General features: G+C 37.5%; 1 protein-coding gene across 1 annotated transcript; it reads left to right on the plus strand.

The window, feature by feature from the left end:
* Positions 1 to 4,050: 4,050 nt before the first annotated feature.
* MED4 (mediator complex subunit 4) lies at positions 4,051 to 20,219 on the plus strand. The gene is made up of 7 exons (XM_019748055.2): positions 4,051 to 4,380; positions 9,287 to 9,353; positions 12,058 to 12,228; positions 14,459 to 14,516; positions 15,804 to 15,890; positions 17,127 to 17,258; positions 19,522 to 20,219. Exons 1-7 carry the CDS (start codon positions 4,256 to 4,258, stop codon positions 19,692 to 19,694), a joined length of 813 nt encoding a protein of 270 aa, XP_019603614.1. The 5' UTR covers positions 4,051 to 4,255; the 3' UTR covers positions 19,695 to 20,219.
* The last annotated feature ends 326 nt before the right edge of the window (positions 20,220 to 20,545 follow it).

Consider the following 20,545-nt stretch of genomic DNA (forward strand, 5'->3'; position numbering starts at 1 on the left):
GTTGAGAGTGGTTAGGAGTGGTTAGGAGGTGTTAGGGGTTTGGAGAAAGGAAATGGTGTGAAATTGTGTCAACGATGTGGAGAGGGTCTGAACAAGGACACACAGTTTGTCCAGTAGCGTCAAGGGCCCACTGTAGGTTTGGGGTTCGGAGTTACGAATTTCAAGTATAACCAGTTGACCTGCTTGTGTTTTTCTGAAGCCATTTTCAGTTGCATTTGTACAGGCATGTGGTATGTAGTAAGCAAGCTGCATTCAGCCCAGGGTGTCATCTTGCCAAGAGAGTAGGACAAATCAAGACAGGGGCAAGGAAGTCAAAGGTTTATGCCAGGCAATTTTAGAAATCTCCAAATACCCTTTGACTTACGACCCCTCCATATTACTTTGCTAGGGCTGACATAAAAAACCAGAGACTGGGTGGTTTAAACAACAGACCTTTATTTTCTCACAGTCCTAGAGGCTGTAAGCCAAAAATCAAGGTGTTGGTTTGGTTTCTTCCGAGCCTTTTCTCCTTGGCTTGCAGATGGTCACCTTCTCACTGCATCCTCACATGGTATTTTCTCTGTGTGCACACATTCCTGGTCTCAGTGTGTTCAAATCTTCTGTCCAAATCTCTTCTTATAATGATATCAGTGGGATTGGATCAGAGCCCACCCTAAGGCTATTATTAACTTAATCACTTCTTTGAAGGCCCTACCTCCAAATACAGTCACATTCTGAAGTCCTGAGGGTTAGCACTTCACAGTAAATATTTTGAAGGCATACAATTTAGCCCCTAACTCTATCCATCTACGTAAGGCATCCCAGATAGTCATCTCAATGCAACACTTTATTTATACTGGTTTACTTTAACTTTCTGCCCCCAGAATACAAGTTATACAGACTCTGACTTTGGGGCCCTTCATGTAAAAGGCGTTGTTTTTCTAAGAGTTAGGGTTTATATCCTTCCTACTTTCTGATGCTTGCAGATTATTTTAATACACAGTAAAAAGTATGTTTCATATTTGTCTCAGTATGCACATGCATAAATATATAACTGAAAAAATTTCTACAAAGCAGTGTAATGCACTTTGATGTTTTAGAAATTTTCTGTTCCATTCCATTTTATTTTTAAAATCTCTACAGGGCTGTCGGTTAGGCATCTCAAACAAATGACAATTACATAGTTATGTGTAAATACTAGTACAATAATGTAAGCATTGATTATTGATTTAACAAAATAATGGATTTTATCTATGGAGAGGATAGAGGAAGGGAATGGGATATGTAAGAGAGATAAGATCTTTGTTCATCATACGGGGACAGAAATAAATCTCTAAAAGTGTTCAATAGACATACAGAATATATGCATGTTATGTAAAAATATGGAAGCAAAGCAAAGAAGAAATAATTGAAAATGTTGCATGTGGTTGCTGCTATGGAAAATGATGTGACAGGATAAGGGGGTTGGGGAGATGGAGAATGAGAACATTTTTGTTATCTTTTGAGTGCTGTATTGATTAGAATAAAAAATAACTTAAAAAAAAAAAAGACATAGTATATGCAGCCACCTCTTCTCCTGACTCTTAGGAACAGGCCTGGTAGAGTTTCTTGCTGCACATTCAAACCTCCACACCAAACATTTGTAGCTTTTCACACAGAATTCTAAACTGTGCATTTCACAGTGCTTATATTTTAGACCAGAGGTTCCCAACCTTTTTTCCAGTACATGAAGACACTTCCTTCTTTAAAAGAGACAGGATAACCAGTAGCTAAGAGCATAGACCTTGGAGAGAGACCCTGGGTTTAAATCCCTGTTTTGCCACCTACTAGCTGTGGGACCTTGGGAAAGTCTCTACACGTCTCAGCCTCTGAGCTTCATTATCTGTAACATAGAGATAATAACAATACTTACCTCTGGGAGAGTTATGAAAATTAAATGAGTTCATTTTTTTTAAAGTGCTTAGAAAGAACTGTGCCTAGCAGGTTAAATACATAAAATTTCACAAGAAGGTAGTACTTATCCTTTTGAATCTATAGACTGAGAAAATACACTCAAAGTTACCATAAATTTGGTTATTATAATAACAATAAAATATATAAAATATTCATATTTAATTACTATATTATAAATAATTCACGTTTTATTCATCACATCTAGATCTGCAGTTTGCAGAAGAGTTTATCTGTAGGATATGCTATTACTTTGTCAGTCTATAGACAATATTCAACGTGCATATAAATTTGCAATAACTTTGAGGTCTAGCATTCACAAAACACATATAGTGTCCGTACATTGACTCCCTCAATGCCTGTAAGGTAGCGAATATAATTGGTCATTTTAAATTGATTAGCGTCTTCCCAGAATTTTTATGTGGAAGCTACATTAATATGAGCCTCCTCTCCTCCTGCCAGAATTATGGCCCAAGGTGAACCTGTGAGAGTTGAGTAAACAAATCCCACATAGACGGCAGGAGTTTAGCCCCTTGGAAAAGTAACATAAGATATTATTGACTAGAGCTACTGAGAGGCATGCTTAAAATACAACTGTGACTAAGAAAGCTTAAATCTAATTTATTCCATTGCCTGAGACTGTATTAATAGAAGGTGTTAGAAGAAGTGGGGGATGGTTAAAAAACAAAAGTGTCCATTAGTCTTTTGCATTGTCTCAGGGAGGAGGCACCCTGACCTATGAACACAAATATTCCAATCTCTTTAACAAATATCCCTACCCTATGAAGATGCAAATCTTGATGATTGCATTAATTCTTTTTTTTAAATCTATCTTCACTCGTTCTGTTCCAAGTTTATAAGCAACACTTTGGTGATAATTTGGCTTTCTGTGTAGGTTTGTCTATGAGAAAAATCATGCTCATTGTAAGTGAATAAATCAGCATTCTGGATTATATAGCAGTTGCTATGAATGAATTTATTTAGCATGAGTCCCTGAGGGAATCCTCAGCTGTGGGTACCCAGCAGAAGGACAGATTAGAGGATAAAATGCTAGAATGAGGGGACCACCGGTACTCCTGCCTCATTCCCCAGCTGTTGTCTGTAGCCGATCTCTCCCCATCTCATCTTTTCTAACTGCAAGTTGACCGGATGCAGAACTCCCATTCCCAATATTTTTATAGCTTTGGGTTTTCCTGGTAGGAAAGTCCCCTACTACATTGTTCTCCCCCAGAAAAGTGGGCTAAGGTACATTTTTGGCTTTGACACTGCGTTCTGATTTGGAATTTGTGCTACACCAATTATTTAAATTATTTTCATTAACTACCACTTACATATTGTGTTGATTCATTCAGTTCAACAGTCACCTTGAGGAATGAGCAACACATTTTGTTGGGAGACACATGATTATAAAGATGGATTATGAAAATGTGGAAGCAACTCAAATGTCCAGCAACAGAGCAAAATGTGGTGTATATACACAATGGAATATTATTTATCCTTAAAAAGGAAGGGAAGTCTGACATATGCTACAATGTGGATGAACCTTGAATACATTAAGCTCAGTGAAATAAGCCAGTCATGAAAAAACAAATACTGTATGATTCCATTTATATGGGATACCTAGAGCAGTCAAAATCACAGAGAAAGAAAGTAGAATGGTATTTGCCAGGCGCTAGGAGTATGGAGGAATGGGGAGTTGTTTAATGAATACAGGGTTTCAGTTTTGCAAGATGAAAAGAGTTCTGGAGATGGACGGTGGTGATGGTAGCACAACAATATGAATGTACTTAATATCATTGACATGTACACTTATACACAATTAACATTGTAAATTTTGTTACCTGTATTTTACCACAATAAAGAAAAACTGCAGGGGAAAATAAAAAGATGGATTATGGTTCCTGTGCTAAGGTGCTTACAGCTCCCGAGAGGCCAAACAGTAGGGTGGGACTAGTGTTAAGGAAATGAAAACTAAAGAGAGGTTAATACTGATGAGACCCCGCCCATTTGACGAAGAAGCTGATACAAGGCCATTACGTAATTCCTTCAAACGCTTAAAATCCGTTGAGCAGAAGCTTCCCATTCCAACTTGCAGAACGGAAGGTGCAGTAGAACCTGACCAGCCTGCCAGTTAGGGTTGGCGCGCAGAAGCCCTCCCTGGCCCAGCAGATGGCGCAGGCGTCCGCAGTGAACCTCCAGGCCCCTAGGCGGCGCTGTGACCGGGCCTCTCTGCCCCTCCTCGGTGACGCTTCCTTCCGCCTCCTGAACCCGCCTCTCCTCACCAGTGCACAGCTGCGCAGACGCAGGCTGCGTGCCCGTGAGGAGCATGGCGGCGTCTTCGAGCGGCGAGAAGGAGAAGGAGCGGCCGGGAGGCAGCTCGGGAACGGCGGGAGGTAACAGCACGCGGGAGCGACTGCTGTCTGCGCTGGAAGATCTGGAGGTCTTGTCGAGGTAATGTCGTCGCCTGAGGACCTGCCTGGGTTGGCGCTAGTTTCAGGGACTCCGCGGGGAGGGCGACCCCCGCGCTCACTCCCAAAGACCGCGCAAGGTTGTCGTGGACGTGGCGTCCGCAGCCCTCCGGGGCTTCAAGACGGCATCCCCCCTCCCCCGTCAGAGGACGTTTTAATAATGACAGTGACCCTGGAACCCCGAGACTGCCAGAACCGTAGCAGACCGTAGAGATCGCCTGGTGTGAGCCCCTTCGACCACATACACTCTACAAACATTTAAAAAGCTACTACCACCGGGTGTCAAGGGCAGGGACACGGCAGTGAGCGGGGGACTAGATGTCCGTGAGAAGGAGCCCACTCACTGTAAAGGGGGACAGATGTGTAAACAGATGACTGGCGCGGAACCTGTTTTTATCAGAGGCTTGCGCTGCGGGCTCCTATCATAGAGCAGGGGGACTAGGCGCCTGGCCTGGTTGTGATCAGAGTAGGCTTCCTGGAGAAAGGACTGCCTTGGAAGAACGAGTTCACCAGGTGCACTAGGCAGCAGGTAGCAAAGGCCTGGGAACCTGAGCACACACGACGTGGTGCAATTGCAGGCTTGGGAGGGCTGGAGTGCAGTGTGTATGGCAGAGGCATGAGATGAAATTGGATGTTATTCTCTGTACTCTGTCATTTTTCATGATAGCCTGTCAAGTTGGAGGCTTCCTTAATTCCCTCACATTCACTTGGATGTTAAAATTGTTTGGGTTCTTCCTCCTAAAATGTTGCTGAGATTTGACCTCTTGTTCTCATTCACACGGTTTTACATCCTATTCTTAACTGTTTCATAATGCGTTGCCTACGTGCGTCTTCTTCACGGTATCATTCTATTTTGCCCAAGAACAGGGCTGTCTTTTAAAGAGGCATCTCGAATTACTTTTCTGCTTTAAAATATTTGGTAGGTTCCCATTGCCCAATGAGATAAAGTCCAAACTCTTTAGCGTAGTGTGGGATAAAGCCTTTCTCCATTTCCTCTTAATTAATCCATCCTCTTGTTCTCATTTAGATCCACATCCCTCCGACCTTCCTACCCTTCACTCCAGCCTCTGAATGCTTTCTATTCTAAAGTTATCATACTTCCTCGTCTTTAGTGCCATTCCCACTCCACCTCCAACTTGGTGAATCATTCATTCATCCTTCAGAATCCAGTTTAAGTGTCATCTTTTCTGTAGCCAACACTCTTGGACAGCTTTAGAATAAATCTTATATATTATGTTACCTGACCCTACTAATGGTCAGCATTTTATCTGCTGTGAATTTAGTCCTTGCTGTGGCATGCCTTACTTACCAGATTAGTAGGTCAGCATGATATTAAGTGATGTAATAAAAAGACACACCAGAAGTTAAATAGTTTATGTGTTTAATCCACTGTTTAGACTATTAGACTCAAATGCTGCGTGACTACAAATAGAGTACATGGAATCTACAGGCAACCAGCAGTCAATACAGTGAACAAGAAACTCAGAGGCATAAGGCAGCTGTCTTAATGTGTTGCCTCTGTGTAAATGTTTATACAGATTAATGTAAGTGCTATTTTCTCCTGTTTTTGTTGGTTTTGTAGTTCCTGTCAGAAACCTTGTCAGTTTCCTTTTTCAGTTAATCCTGTCAATGAATACCAGCATGATTTCTTAGTAAAAAGACACTAACAAGACAGAGTTTTCACGATAAGTTTTTAGTTCAATTATTCATCTCTGCTCTGTGTAACATGACTCTTTGGGACAGCTAGTGAAGCTTCATTTAGTTCACGTTCAGGACTTATTCTTTTTAAGTTCTTAAACACCAAGTTAACATCCCATACACACTGACTAGCCCACTGCTTTTCTAAATAGGACCAACTGTCGTTTGCAAAACAATGCATTCAGCCTATTGTAACTGGTGCTTTTAGAATCACTGGTCATCCAAACTGGGTCTCTGAGTACTTTGAAGTACCTTGAATAGGCAGCCATGTAATTCTGATGTAAATTTGTGTTCCATTAGATTCAGAGCAACTAATGATTAATTGGAAAATACCGCTGTTGCTCCTGTTTGAGGTAATTTTTCCACTTCCTTAAATTCTGGATCGTGTTCTGTTTGAAATGGTCCGTTGAGCTATATCTTATTTTGGGAGACTGCTCACCTGAGGGCCAAGTCTAATTAATACTTGACTGGCTTCTAACATCTTTGCAAAGGAATCTTGATGATACTGTCAAGTATGAAATTGAGTTAAAATGCTTCTTATTATTTGTTCATTTTGACCAAGCATATGGAATGGATGGTAGTGATTAATTTTTCTGTAAATATGTTGACTTTATGAAGATGTGACACCCCCTTTGGGAAGTAGTGACTGCTGCTTTTTGTTCTGAGTACTTCTTAGTCTTAGAATTTCAAATCTTTGCCTTAGCGTATTCATTGAGTATATTCAGTGTCTCACCCTTCTGCTCTGGAGCCCAGTAAATTGATTTCTTTTTTGAGTTTCTGTGTGAAATGTAACCTCTGACTTTTCAAAATAGTAGCTTTGAAATTTGGAATATAATTTTTACTGTTAACCTAATTATATAGCCTTTCAGTATATTTATTACTTTGAAAAACGTGACAGAATAAGGTAGTCTTTGGAGGAATTTTAAAAATGAAAACGTATAGATAGATTGTAGTCAAAAAGTTTTTCTTAACCTGTTCGTATAATAACTCAGAACTCATTGCCCCACAGAAACCCTGTTGATAGGAATCTTGAGATTTCCACACCAGTCTATTAATTCTGTTTACCTCTAATTTACCTGAAGTGCGATACAGTTGACCCTTGAACAAGCCAAGGGTTAGAGGCACCCATTCCCCATGCAGTCGAAAATTCGCTTATAACTTTCTCCCCCGTTTCCACCCCCCACCCCCCCACCCCGTTTCCACCTCCCCGTTTCCACCTCCCCCCTACTCCGGTTCAAGCTGTTGTTTCTCAGTCTAGTTGTGTAGGACACAGCTCCCTGGCCCAGTTGGTATTATGAGATTGCGCTCCCCCCACCCCGGCTTAGGCAGTCGGTCACCAGTCGTTGGTTGGCCGCTCACAGCAGCTCACGGCAGCCCACGGCAGTTTATGCCAACCTCCAGCTGCCCACAGCAGCCCAGCTCCAGGGAGAGCTGTTGTTCACAATCTTAGCTGTAGAGGGTGCAGCTCACCGGCCCATGTGGGAATCGAACCAGCGAGACCTTGGTGTTAGGAGCATGGTGTTCTAACTGCCTGAGCCACCGGGGCCTCCCATGCTTATAACTTTTGACTCACCCAACACTTAACTACTGGTAGCCTGCTATTGACCAGAAGCCTTACCGATAGTCAATTAACACGTATTTTGTGTATGTATTATGTACTATATTCTTAAAGTAAGCTAGAGAAAAGAAAATGTTAGTAATAAAGTCATAAGAAAGAGAAAATACATTTTCTTTCTAACCCTTAACTCTGGCTTTATTTTTGTATTTTGTTTGTTATTCTTGTCACCTGTGTTAGAATTTAAGTGCCATTGTTCATTTGTATAACCCACACATGTAGAAAGTGCCTGACACATAATAGGCACACAAGAAATATTTGATGAACGAGTGAATGAAGACTTTCCATTCCTGTATCCACTTTTTTCATTATTTAGCTAATTAATTCATGCACAATGCTATGGGGAATTTTGGGTCCGGTTGGTACCATCCAGAAAAATAATATGAGGCTAGCAGGAAGGAAGTTAGAAATAGGAAGGTAAAAATAGCCTGGCAGCCAGAGGGAAGGTACCAACACTGGGACTGACTAATAGTGTCACGTAGCAAATTGTGAAGCTGTTACTTCCTGCATAATTGCTGAAAAATCTCATCTGTCAACAAGTTTGGGACTAATATATAAATATTACCTGCTAACCACTTTTTCCTAATCTATATAATAGTTTTCGTATAGGATTGGCATGTTTAGTAAATGAGCTTCCCAAATAGATAGGATTCTATTATATGTAAGAATCCCTCTTACCTGATACCTGTTTGGTTAATTTAAAAAAGTTTTTTAATTAAAGTAGAAAGTCATTAAAAAATGATACATCCATTTCTTGTTTTATTTTACCTTAAAACATATAAATTTATGTTTTCACTACTTTTTTCATATAAGACGAGACAGAGAACTTTTTCTATGAAGGGCCAGACTAAATATTTTTGGTTTTGCAGTCTATAACTTCTCTGCTGCAACTACTCAGCTCTGCCATGGTAGTGGGAAAGCAGCCATAGACAGTAGGTAAATAAAGAGGCATGACTGTCTTCCTTTCTAAATAAGGAAGTCTTATTTAGAAAAACTGCAGATGTGCTGGATTTGGCCTGCAGACAGACCCCTGATGTAGGAGTTTTTCATACATAAACCACCCATAATGCATTGGCTGCAATTTCTAGTTTGGGTCCTTTCAAGTGAAATGAGAACTTAGTTTCTCATCAAGTACTCTTAGGGCAGACTCTGCTGGGTTTTTGACTTTCCTGGTTCTTTACAGTTGTCCTTTGCAGACCTCTGTTGAGTGTTTCCAAGCATTTAGCTTCAATTTTTATAGAAACAGCTTTCTGTTTACAATCATATTTCATTGGTATTTATGTAATGGGTATCAATTTATATAATTACAGTATATAATAACAACAAGGTTTGGTAACAAACCTTGAATAAAAGGTTTGGTAACCAACACAGCTGAGTCTTGGTGAGTGTGTAGTGTGCAGCTGGTGAGAGCTGAAGTCCACAGTTGGAGTGGACTTAGGGCAGTGGCCGTGGGTACTCAGTGCTGCGGATGCTAAGGAATCCAGAAAGTCACGTAGAAATCAGTTAAGAAAGCCTGTTGTGTATTCACTTTGAAAAGTTTTTTATTTTATTTACTTCTTTTTGTTTTCTTTTTTAGGGAACTTATAGAAATGCTGGCAATTTCGAGAAACCAAAAGTTGTTACAGGCTGAGGAGGAAAACCAGGTCAGTGGCTTCTTTTTGAAGTCAAAACCAACCCAAACCATAATTTCCTATTTATATTTATTTTTTGTGACAACAGAAGATTCGATCTTTTTAATTTATTAATTGAAACTTTTAAGTTGGTATTTACTTTGTATCATTTATATAAGGTAACGATGTGCTAAAGAAGCAAATAGTTGTCTAAGGGCATAGCAGTATTGTTTTCCCTTACAGTTCTAGTTACAGCTACACATTTATTTATTTTTGTCTTTTGAATTAACCAATAAAGCCACATTAAGTGGAGGTTAAAACAATATTTGGAATCAAAAAGGTCAGTGCTCTCATAAACTAGGCATTTGTTGTAGGATTGGTTCCCCTAATGCAACTTGAAAAAGAATGGAAATAAAAGAGCATACACCTGTTAATAAAGGTTAGTTATTTTTGGATGTTGAGTTTACAGGTAGTTTTTATTTTCTTTAAACTTTTTTGTGCTTCCCAATTTTCTACAGTGGACAGATTTTTTTTTTCTGATTAGAAACTTTTTTAAAAGGGTAAATTTTATACTATGGGTTTTTTTTTTCCCCACACAAAAATACCTTTTTAAGAGAAAATAGGAAGAATTAACCTTTTTAAAGATAAAAGACAGAAAAGGAGACAGTCTCTAATAGATCTCTTCTCCCCACCCTCTACCCGGTCATTATCTTAATTGTGTCTTAGGATATGTTTTGGGGGCAGAAAAATCTGATGTACTCTAAAGAGAACTTGTTTTCTTCAAGGATTAATCCCCTCAAGGGAGAAGGGGAGAACCAGATATGTCTGCAAGTTAAAAAACACCTGCTAATTTTAGGGATAGTAGAGTTGTGTTTTTGTTTTGTTTTTTGAAAAAGAAAGAGCCTAGCGACAAATGTGTTAATCAAAGAACCCCAGTCTCAGGTGCTTTGTTAATAAATAACTCATAGAATTAATTAGAAATTTATACAAAATGAGCAAAAAGTGAAATGTGAGTTTTGACTTTATTTCCTAGGCACTTAGTACAAGTCACCCAGATTATTCAGAAGCCCATAATTAAGACCTCCATAATCAACACTAACCTTTCTTATACTTTTTAAGAGTTAGCAATTCTCTGAATTGTATCTTGTACTTAGTACTGTGAATTCCTGTATAATTTTTATTGAAACTTGAATATTAGAGGGGTATGCCCATTTGAAAACTTTCTAGCCACCATTTTATTTGACTATTTATATTTTCATACACAAAGAATTCTAGAGTTAGGAGAGCCCTTTAATGGTCTTCAAATTAATCCTGTGAGATTAAATCTCCTGTGAGATCTTCAGTTCATCTCCTGTGGGATTGAGTTCCAGGGGGACGAATGAGCTAAAGGTTAATGGATGAGTGGAACCTAGGTCTTCTCACTTAAGTTGAATAATTTTTCTCTACTCAACAATAAAATCTAAAGAGAATCTTTACTACCTCTCTGGTAGTATACAAAATAGGTCAAACTGGTATAAACTTGAAAGTTGTGTACACATGGAACTAATGTGTACTACTTAACGTTGATTAATAATTTTTTTAAAATATAGTTTTCATGGAAATGGCAACCTAGCTGTCTCTTCCTGTGACTTGAAAAGAATGGGGATTATAGAGCTATTAAATAGAATACACTTTTTACAGAAAACACTTTCTATTGTTATTTAAAATAAATGCTCAGTACAGGATGCAGCTCAGTCTTTTGTCTTTTGTATCAGAAGTCCTATAAAAGCGAGAGGAACTTCATATCTAAAGGAACTTGAGGCATATCTGTATTTTTTAAAGTTTAACAAATGTTTGATAGTATTTTTTAAACCGATTCTGAATTTTGATCGCCATTTCCTTTCGGATATATTGTTCCTGCTAGCGCTATGAAGTAAGGGTATTTAGATAAGATTGCAACTTAATTCTTTAGTTATGGGGGGTGATGTGGATAACTAACCTTTATTGAGCTCTTCTGTGTGTACTTAGCATACATTATATAGTAAAGCCTCGTAACAGCCTATGTGATAAGGTACTGTTATTATATCTCTTTTCCTAATGAGAAAACAGGCTCCAAAAGGTCAGGTAACTTTTCCTTGTCACACTGCTAATAGATGAGAGACTGACTGGAGTTTTGAACCTAGACTTTGTAATTTCTGCTTTTTAACCTTCATAGTTTTTGCCGTATCTGCATACCATCTATTTACTATTTGTTGAAATCACTCTTTTTAAAACCATCTTCATCCTAAGTTCTATGCATAAAATCACAGGTTTAATGGGACAGTTACATTTTTCTAATATTAGCACAAAAGTGTTTTAAAGGTTTTTTTAAGTTCTTGATGCTGACTAAAATCATCTTAAATACCAAAATTTAGGGAACCTCCATTACATTATATTTTAAAGGATAAACCTTAAAATTTTTTCTTCCCTGAGAAATGAATAAATTTGTTCCTCTTGGCACGTTGCTAGTTCTGAAAGACTAGTTTTGTTTTACATGAAAGAATAGTATATAATTACAAAAAGAGGAAAATCTTGATACTAATCTCTTTTCTAAAATAATCATCGATAGGCTATGTTTATTTTTAATAAGGATTAAAAATAATATTTTAAAGGTGTTAAAATTTTATAGCCTAGCCAATTCACATATGGATGCTTTGTTTCATTGGAATGTAGCTTTTTAATATTCTGTTGTCTGCTTTAATCAACGATTATCTGTCAGGTCCTGGAGTTGTTAATTCACAGAGATGGGGAGTTTCAAGAACTAATGAAGTTGGCACTTAATCAGGGAAAAATCCATCATGAAATGCAAGTTTTAGAAAAAGAAGTAGAGAAGAGAGACAGTGATATTCAGCAGCTGCAAAAACAGCTAAAGGAAGCAGAACAAATACTGGTAAGTTGGCATGCTGGTTCTTTAAAAAGGATATTGTTTATTTAATATATTTTTGAAAAATAAGTCTATTACCGGTATTTTGAAGTGGCAAAAAACTTAACTTTCCAAGTCTAAAAATGACAGCTTGTCAGTTTGTTTAAATGAAAGGCCATTGTCATTTTCTTTGTACTTACTGTGTTCAGATGGTCTGCGTTACTGTTGAACCACATTTTATCGTTGCAAGATTTCATAGGATAGCATTACAGGAATGGGAAGCTTTACTTTTATCATGTCATGATACAAGTTTTAGTTTTTAATAGTCTAAATCTTTACTTCAGTTTTAAGAATATTTCAAAATGAATAAAAATATGTTCCAATTTTATAAATTGATTCAAATTATATTAGTCTTCCATCCTAAACTAAGTGCAGTTAGGATAGATGTTCATGGACTCTAGTTTTTCCTTTTCTTGTTGTTGTCTGCCATTTAAAGGAGACAATTCACTTGCTATTATTGCCCAGTTATTTCACTAAATACGAACTAATATAATTGTTCTATGGTGGTATTGCAGAAACAGCTGAGTTTGATTCTCATACGGACCAGACACAGCTGGCATCCTTATCCCTGATAAATCTCTTCAAAATTGTGTCAAAATGGCTCCTAATATATAGAAGGCTGAGCAGTTCAGGTTAAATTAACCACTCCTACTAAAGAAATGACCCAAACTAAATACTTTTTTAAAGAATATGTAATAAAAATCTATTTTGCATTAGGAAAATTGAAAGTAATACTTGCTTATCAAAAGATATTCAGAAAATGCAGAAAGTAGAAAGGAGAGGAGAAAATTGCCTTTAGTGCCACTGCTCAAAGATTGCCACTATTCAGTTTGGTGTATAGCCTTTCAGTCTCAGGTGTATTCGGTTTTTACCTTATTATCATTAGCAGGGTCTTAACTGACTTCCCATTACTATTTGTTAAAACTTAAGCATATTTTGGGCCAGCCCGGTGGCTCAGGTGGTTGGAGCGCCGTACTCCTAACACCAAGGTCACCGGTGTCCTGCCATGAGTAGCCGGTGGTCAGCGTGAGCGGCCAGCAGCTGGTGAGAGCTGCCGTGAGCTGCTGTGAGTGGCCGACCGACAACTGGTGACCGACTGCCTCAGCTGGGGGGAAGCGCAAGGCTCATAATACCAGCATGGGCCAGGGTGCTGTGTCCTACACAACTAGACTGAGAAACAACGGCTTGAACTGGAGTGGGGGTCGGGGCGAGGCGGAAGAAAAGGGGGAGGGGACAAAATTTAAGCATTTTTTATATAATTATATCCTCCTCGTTTAGTTTTTTAACTTTGTTATAAATAATGCTTTGATGAATATCCTTTCAGAAAAGCCTTTTCTTTCTGCATCTCACATTATATTCTCTAGATTAGGTTTCTAAAAATACAATTATTGAGCTAAAGACTGAACATAAGGACTATGGAAAGACTGAGTTTTATGATACAGATAATAGCAGCTGACATTTATCGAACACTTGTGCACCAGGCCCTGTGCTTTCCCCTTCACTTGCATTATCTCAGTCTTTATAACAATTACATGAGGTCAGTACCACTTTTTTCACTTTAAAGATGAAGAAGCCAAGATTTTAAATGAATAACTACCTTGCCCAAAGAGGATAAAAAGTAGAGATGGAACCTAAATCTCTCTGATGCCGTACTCTTAACCACTGTGTTCTAGTTGAGGATGCATATACTAGGTTAACCTCATTTTACTCTTCAGTACCTTTGTGGGGACCGGGCGAGGGGTGTTCTCATATAACAGTCACTAAGCATGGAGGCAGTGGTGATGAATAAATGAGTAAGAGTATCAGTCCAAGAATGTATCTTGTAAACTAGAAAAAAAATTTTAGGTATTTTATGCTTGAACTAGATGCAAGAATAGGATACTTTGGGGGTGGTTCGTGGTCTGGATCTCTTTTGCATGTTTATAATAGAAGGCATAAAGAAAAGTTAGTAAACAATCCAATTTGTATGTTGTTTCTAACAACTAATGTGTGAGTGGAGACTGATTCATGAATATATTTGTTTCATTGAATGTAACTGTAATGTAAATGATACCCAGTGCTATTTCAGAATATTACAAATAAATTGTGGGGGTTTCCAAATTGCATATTGTTCCTATGGGAGAAATGATGTGAATTCAGCCCAAAACTATCCTTGACATAGTTAATAAACCATATTTCTCTTTTTAATGTTCTTTAGGCAACAGCTGTTTACCAAGCAAAAGAAAAACTGAAATCAATAGAGAAAGCAAGAAAAGGTTAGTACTGTGGGAACACTGACTTTCTGAAAAACCCAACTTTGGTTTCAAGAAACTAATGAGAGAGTATTCCTAGTAATCATTTACTGCTGTTGAGAGATTCCAATAAATTTTCATCGTAAAGTGTCTGCTGTGTTCTAGCACTGTGCTAGGAATTGTTAGGGAGGTATCACCTTCCCTTTCAAATGATTATAGGAAGCAATAATACAAGGCAAGTTATAGCCATGTAACTGAATGTGCAATAAAGACAGTGGGTTTATAAATTATTTGGAGAAGGGAAGAGAATTATGAGCTAGTAGCAAGTGGGGTTTGAATTGGGTCTTGAAATGATAGAGAATGAAAGAAAACGTCTATTGGTCAACTGTAGTGGGACTAAGAACATGGTGAAGTCAGAACTAGTTACGGCTTTGGGATGTACACCTATATGGTGGTGCAGGGACAGGAGGCCTTCCTGTCCCCTCCCTGCTTCTCTCTAAGACGCTTCCATTTTGGATCTCTTTGGTTCTTTTAGTTTGTATACTAAATGTCAGAATTGTAATGAAAACTCTGATTACTTCCTTTTAAGAATTGACATTAAAAAAAAAAAAAAAAAAGAATTGACATTTAGTGATCTTAGACTTGTCTAACTTTCCGCTTCTTTTCCTGTTTCAAATAATCACTACTTATGTTTGGTGTCTGCCCTTCCAGATGTTTGTTTAGATCTATAAATACACATATAACGAGAGTAATACAAATACATATGTGTACGTATATTGTAAAAAACAAAAATCAGGTTGTGAATACATAATACTTAACAGCTTACTTTTTTTCACCTCATGAATGTATTGTGGACATCTTTCTAGTTAGGTCTACTTATGACCTTAGGGTCACATTATGCTAACAGCTGAGTCGCGTAGTGTGAACTGCTGCTCTGATTTAATAGCTTGGATGTCACTGGGAGATGAAATACTCTGTTTTCTCTATTTTATTTGTGTCCAGTGTTGCTTTCAGAACAGTAATAGTATTTAATGGAAATTAATAATTGAGGTTATTGAGCATAATGATGCTAGTCTCCCAAATTTGGTACTTTAAATTTGTCAGCTGATTTTTCTGAATGTCTGTTCTTTAGTTTGGAAATGTCTGATTTAAGTTTGTAATATACATGCAGACATGTTTAGGGAAGGTAGGTAACTCAGATTATCCTATTTCAGATAACTTAAAATTTAAGTATTGTTTGTGACTATGATGTATGCATTTATAAACGTCTATGTTTACTAAAGTATTACGCTCTCCTCTTGACTCTCTCAGGTGCTATCTCCTCTGAAGAAATAATTAAGTACGCACACAGGATTAGTGCTAGTAATGCTGTGTGTGCCCCACTGACCTGGGTTCCAGGTAAAAATACTTCTCTTTTTAACTAGATATATGTGGTTTTGAAAATTCTTAGGTGACTGTACACAAAAGTAAGAAAAAAGGTTTAAATATTGAATGTATTTATCCTTAGAAACATCTGCTACATATTTTTACATCTTTTTGGTTTTATAAGTGAGAATATAGGTCATAGATTTTATCGGTTTGGTTTTCTACAAAGCCACTGCCACTAGGAACTGTGTTTCCTTTTTTAAAGTATAAGATAATATGTGATGATATAGCTTTATGTGCCCATAAAACCCAGACTAGCCAGAAGCCAACTTTTTAGAGTCATTAGGATTTACACAAAAATTCCAGCCTGGGAAACAGACAGTCCCAACTCTTAGGTGATAAAGATGAAGCGCTGAGCGCCCAATAGGAAACACAGGACTGGAAAGAGCTGAGTAATAAGAAACAGCAAAGGAAGCAACAGGTCTCTGCTATATTGACAGTGGATAAATGATTTATAAGACGGAACCACTAAGGTAGAACAGCAGTCTTTTGGGAAGGAATGGGAGATGGTTATTTATCTCAACTTCAGTAATTCCTGGTAGTGGTATTTTGCCATACTAAAAACACTAACGGTAACTACAATGTGTGGGGTGAGTAAGTAATCTGGAGTTGGAGAGAAATACCAAAAAGTTGGTCCAGGTATGGCCAGGTTTTTATCAACCCCAAACTGCTATTTAGTATGATTGGAAATAAAGATTAATGGCTCTTGATATTCCACTGGAAAGTTAAAGATTTAGTCTTTAAGTGACAAGATGAAGAGGTTGGTTAGAAAAAGGTTTTAATTTAGGCAGTCCTTCCAGTAAGCATTCAGTCTTTCTATCATAAAGAAAGTGTGTCATGATCTACTCTCTCTCAGAGTATGTATCATTGTTATTTTAATACTAGAAGATGCAAGTTAGTTAGAAGAATCGAGGAAATTTTCTTAATTTGTCATTTGGAGTGTTTGCTAAGATGACACTTTTTTTTTCATATAGAGAATAGTATATTGTGAAGATTTAGAGAAGAAGTAAAAATGCATGTATTTTTAAATTTAATATATTATCCTCTTAATAACAATTGATAAGAGGACCTTCATATTCCAAAATTGAAAATGTAGCTTTAGTTTTTCAAAGTGAACCAACCAAGGAAAATCAATACTTCAAAGAAGACACTGATGCTTATTTTATATGTGATTGGATTAAAAGCAGTCTGTTTTCTGTTTTGTTTTAGGGGACCCCCGGAGACCTTACCCAACTGATTTAGAGATGAGAAGTGGATTATTGGGTCAGATGAATAATCCTTCCACCAATGGTGTGAATGGTCATTTACCTGGGGATGCACTTGCAGCAGGCAGATTGCCAGGTAATGGAAATTAAAAGAATGCTTTCAAAGAGACCAAGGTTTTGGCTATTGAAAAAGTTTGAGGTACCAGACCCAACTCACTTTATTTTTTTTAAGATTTTTATTGGGGAAGGGGAACAGGACTTTATTGGGGAACAGTGTGTACTTTCAGAACTTTTTTCCAAGTCAAGTTGTTGTACTTTCAGTCTTAGTTGTGGAGGGCGCAGCTCAGCTCCAGGTCCAGTTGCCGTTGCTAGTTGCAGGGGGTGCAGCCCACCATCCCTTGCGGGAGTCGAAGGAGTTGAACCGGCAGCCTTGTGGTTGAGAGTCCACTGGCCCATGTGGGAATCGAACCAGCAGCCTTCGGAGTTAGGAGCTCTAACTGCCTGAGCCACCGGGCCGGCCTCCAACTCATTTTAATAGCTAGGTTTTCTGCCAGTTTACCCTGCTCTTCACTTAACTGTAGTTTAAAGACTGTTCTAGATGCAGGTTATGAAATTATAATGAATTGACTTCTCTGTGTCATTTGTTAATGTGCTGTTTTCCTCAGGCATTGGGCCTCTCTTATTGTTACTGCTCTAAACATAGCTTTTTCTAAATTGTGAAAAATGCTGTATAAACAGAATGAAACATACATATGTACAGTTTAAAGATTATAAAGTGAACACACTCTTGAAAAATTCCCAAGTTATCAAAATGAATAACAAAGCTTATTATAGGCTTTTACTAACTTTATAAAATCGCATTTTGGGGAGACCTGGTTAACGGTAAGCTTCAGTCTTCCTCAAGTTTTGCATATATTTATTCTATGTTCCCCATATTTTACCTCATGTAGGTGACTTGTTTTGATTTGGTAGAACATTTAAAAAGTTAAACAAGGACAAAAAATTACTGCTTTGAGCTATCACATTTAATATTTTACCTATTTGATTTTTTCCCTCTGTATTATTAGGTTGGTGTAAAAGTAATTGTGATTTTTGCAGTTTTTAACCTTTTAAACTGCAATTACTTTTGCACCTAATATTTACATTGTTAAAAACATGATCTAGATTCTTTTTTGCTTAACATATCATTGTAAGGATGTCTCTGTGTTACAAAAAATGCTTTGTAAGCATCATTTTTGTTTGTTACCTAAAGTACAAACTGGGAACTCACTGCATTAGTTTCCCTGGGTATCTTCTTATTTTTCTCTTTGTGATTATATTGTGTCATGTGCCAGTAGGGTCTGTCTGGTCAGGAGGCAGAAACCACACCAGCAATCTGAACAAGGAAAATGTAAAGAATTATTAACTAGTATAGTAACAAGGTACTAAACTACTATTGGATAAAGAGAACTGTTTTTTTACAAATAGAAGAATAACAGATACAGGGAGCAGCTACTACATCTGGGACCAAGGCAGAGTACCCAAGGGAAGGAACCAGTGAAGAGACTCCTCCCACCCCCATCCCAAGGCTTCTGTTCATTTCATGGCACCTTCAGCAGGAGAGGTATAGCTGTGAATATACCACAGCTATAGCCACAGTTAGATGAGGTGTCACAGAAGTTAGATGAGCTGGCAAGCAGGAAATTACCCACTAGGTTTCTGGGAGACTTGCTGGAAAGCCACCTGTTGAGGTAATGGCAAAACTTACTGGGAAACCGTCGCCTGGGATGTCACTGAAACTGGCTGGAGGGTGAGCCTCACGTGATGTCCTGCACACTGGTCAGGCACCACAGGAGTAAGAAGTAAGACACCAGACCCAGGAGGAGAAGCCTGTTCTTCGGTAGAGTCCCTCCAGTGCCCTCTACTGACCGAGCTTATTAGCACTGTGGCTGCTGGCAAAAGACAAATGTTTTCAGGGTCCAGGCTGAAGAGTGGATTTGAAGTCTAAACGGCAGTTTAAACTTGTAATGTGTAGTATAGTATAATATACATTAGTTATTTATAATATAAAATATATAGAGAGTAACATATATGATCTAATATATTATTTGTACATATACTATGTATAGATTAGGAAATATTTGTGATTGTGAATGTCTTGCAAAAGAAAAATTATGTCAGCTGACTATATGAATAGTTATTTATGGTGAAGTATGATTTTTTACAAATAAAATAGGTTGTAGTTACTAAAACATCACACTTTTCCTTGATAAATTTGATCTTTATTAATCTGGCCAAATGTGTATTTTGATTTCTAGCCTTAAAAATATTTATTTCAAATTATGTGCATGAAGAGAACAGTCACTTAGAAGTAAATTAATTACAGGAATGTCTTATATGTGCTTCTTTCTTTCCCCCAGATGTCCTTGCTCCACAGTATCCCTGGCAGTCAAATGATATGGCAATGAATATGTTACCACCAAATCACAGTAATGACTTTTTGTTGGAACCTCCGGGGCATAATAAAGAAAATGAAGATGATGTAGAAGTTATGTCAACAGACTCCTCGAGCAGTAGTAGTGACTCTGATTAAAAAAAATATGAGGTAAAAAGCACACAGAATCGAATACTGTAGAAATCTGTTTCTTAAATAATAGCAAACCTGTAAAAATAGCCAATTGGCTATAGTGGATTGTGCAGCCTATTAAAAATCGCAATGGACTTTCTTTATAAAGCCAAAAATCATGATTTCAGTTCTAAAACACTATTTAGACTATTTAGAGAATAATCAAACATTACTGTTAGAAAAAACAGATTATTCAATTCATGCCATCTGACTGTGTTCTGTTGCAGTTGTGTTGGACTTGCACATAGTAGTTCTGGAAGTAAGATTTGAGGGAAATGACCCATGTATATATCACTAATAGGCCTCCTGGAATTATTTAGAAAAGCAAAAAAAAAAAAAGTGGATCACTGAATGTGTGTCATATCAAAATAACAAAACCTCTCATCGAAAGTGAAGGTTGTTAGCTTCTGTCACAGGAACAGGAGAAATTGTCTCAATTTGTAATATTTGTAGTTATTGTAATTTTTGTAAATGAACTAACTTTTGTTTGTACTCTGTGTTTTTTGTGTGTGTTTTTTTTAATTTAAACTACCTTCAGTGTAGGTAGGAAATTATTTCTATAAACCCAGTTACATTTTATACATTTTTAAGTAGAATTCTAGAGTGTGGATGAACATGATTTAATAAATACAATTGAACTAGTAATCTCAACTGGTAGGTTTCTCAAAGGCCCAAACTGCCATTCTTAGAAGATATAGAATGAAGTATTTTTTTTTAAATAAGTTTTTAAAACTTGGCATAATAATGTCTGCTTTTAAGAATAACAGAGATTTTTAGAATGTAAAACATTGTCTGCCTTCATCTTCCCTCTTATTGCA

Source organism: Rhinolophus sinicus, linkage group LG04 (assembly GCF_036562045.2).
Source record: "Rhinolophus sinicus isolate RSC01 linkage group LG04, ASM3656204v1, whole genome shotgun sequence".
Lineage (NCBI taxonomy): Eukaryota > Metazoa > Chordata > Mammalia > Chiroptera > Rhinolophidae > Rhinolophus > Rhinolophus sinicus.

What these genes read in the sequence shown, in the direction of transcription:
- MED4 (XM_019748055.2), top strand. Translation starts at nt 4,256, where the DNA reads ATGGCGGCGTCTTCGAGCGGCGAGAAGGAGAAGGAGCGGCCGGGAGGC. An exon ending in AGGCTGAGGAGGAAAACCAG is followed by an intron (nt 9,354 to 12,057) that starts GTCAGTGGCTTC and finishes ATTATCTGTCAG; the next exon opens with GTCCTGGAGTTGTTAATTCA. An exon ending in CCCACTGACCTGGGTTCCAG is followed by an intron (nt 15,891 to 17,126) that starts GTAAAAATACTT and finishes GTTTTGTTTTAG; the next exon opens with GGGACCCCCGGAGACCTTAC.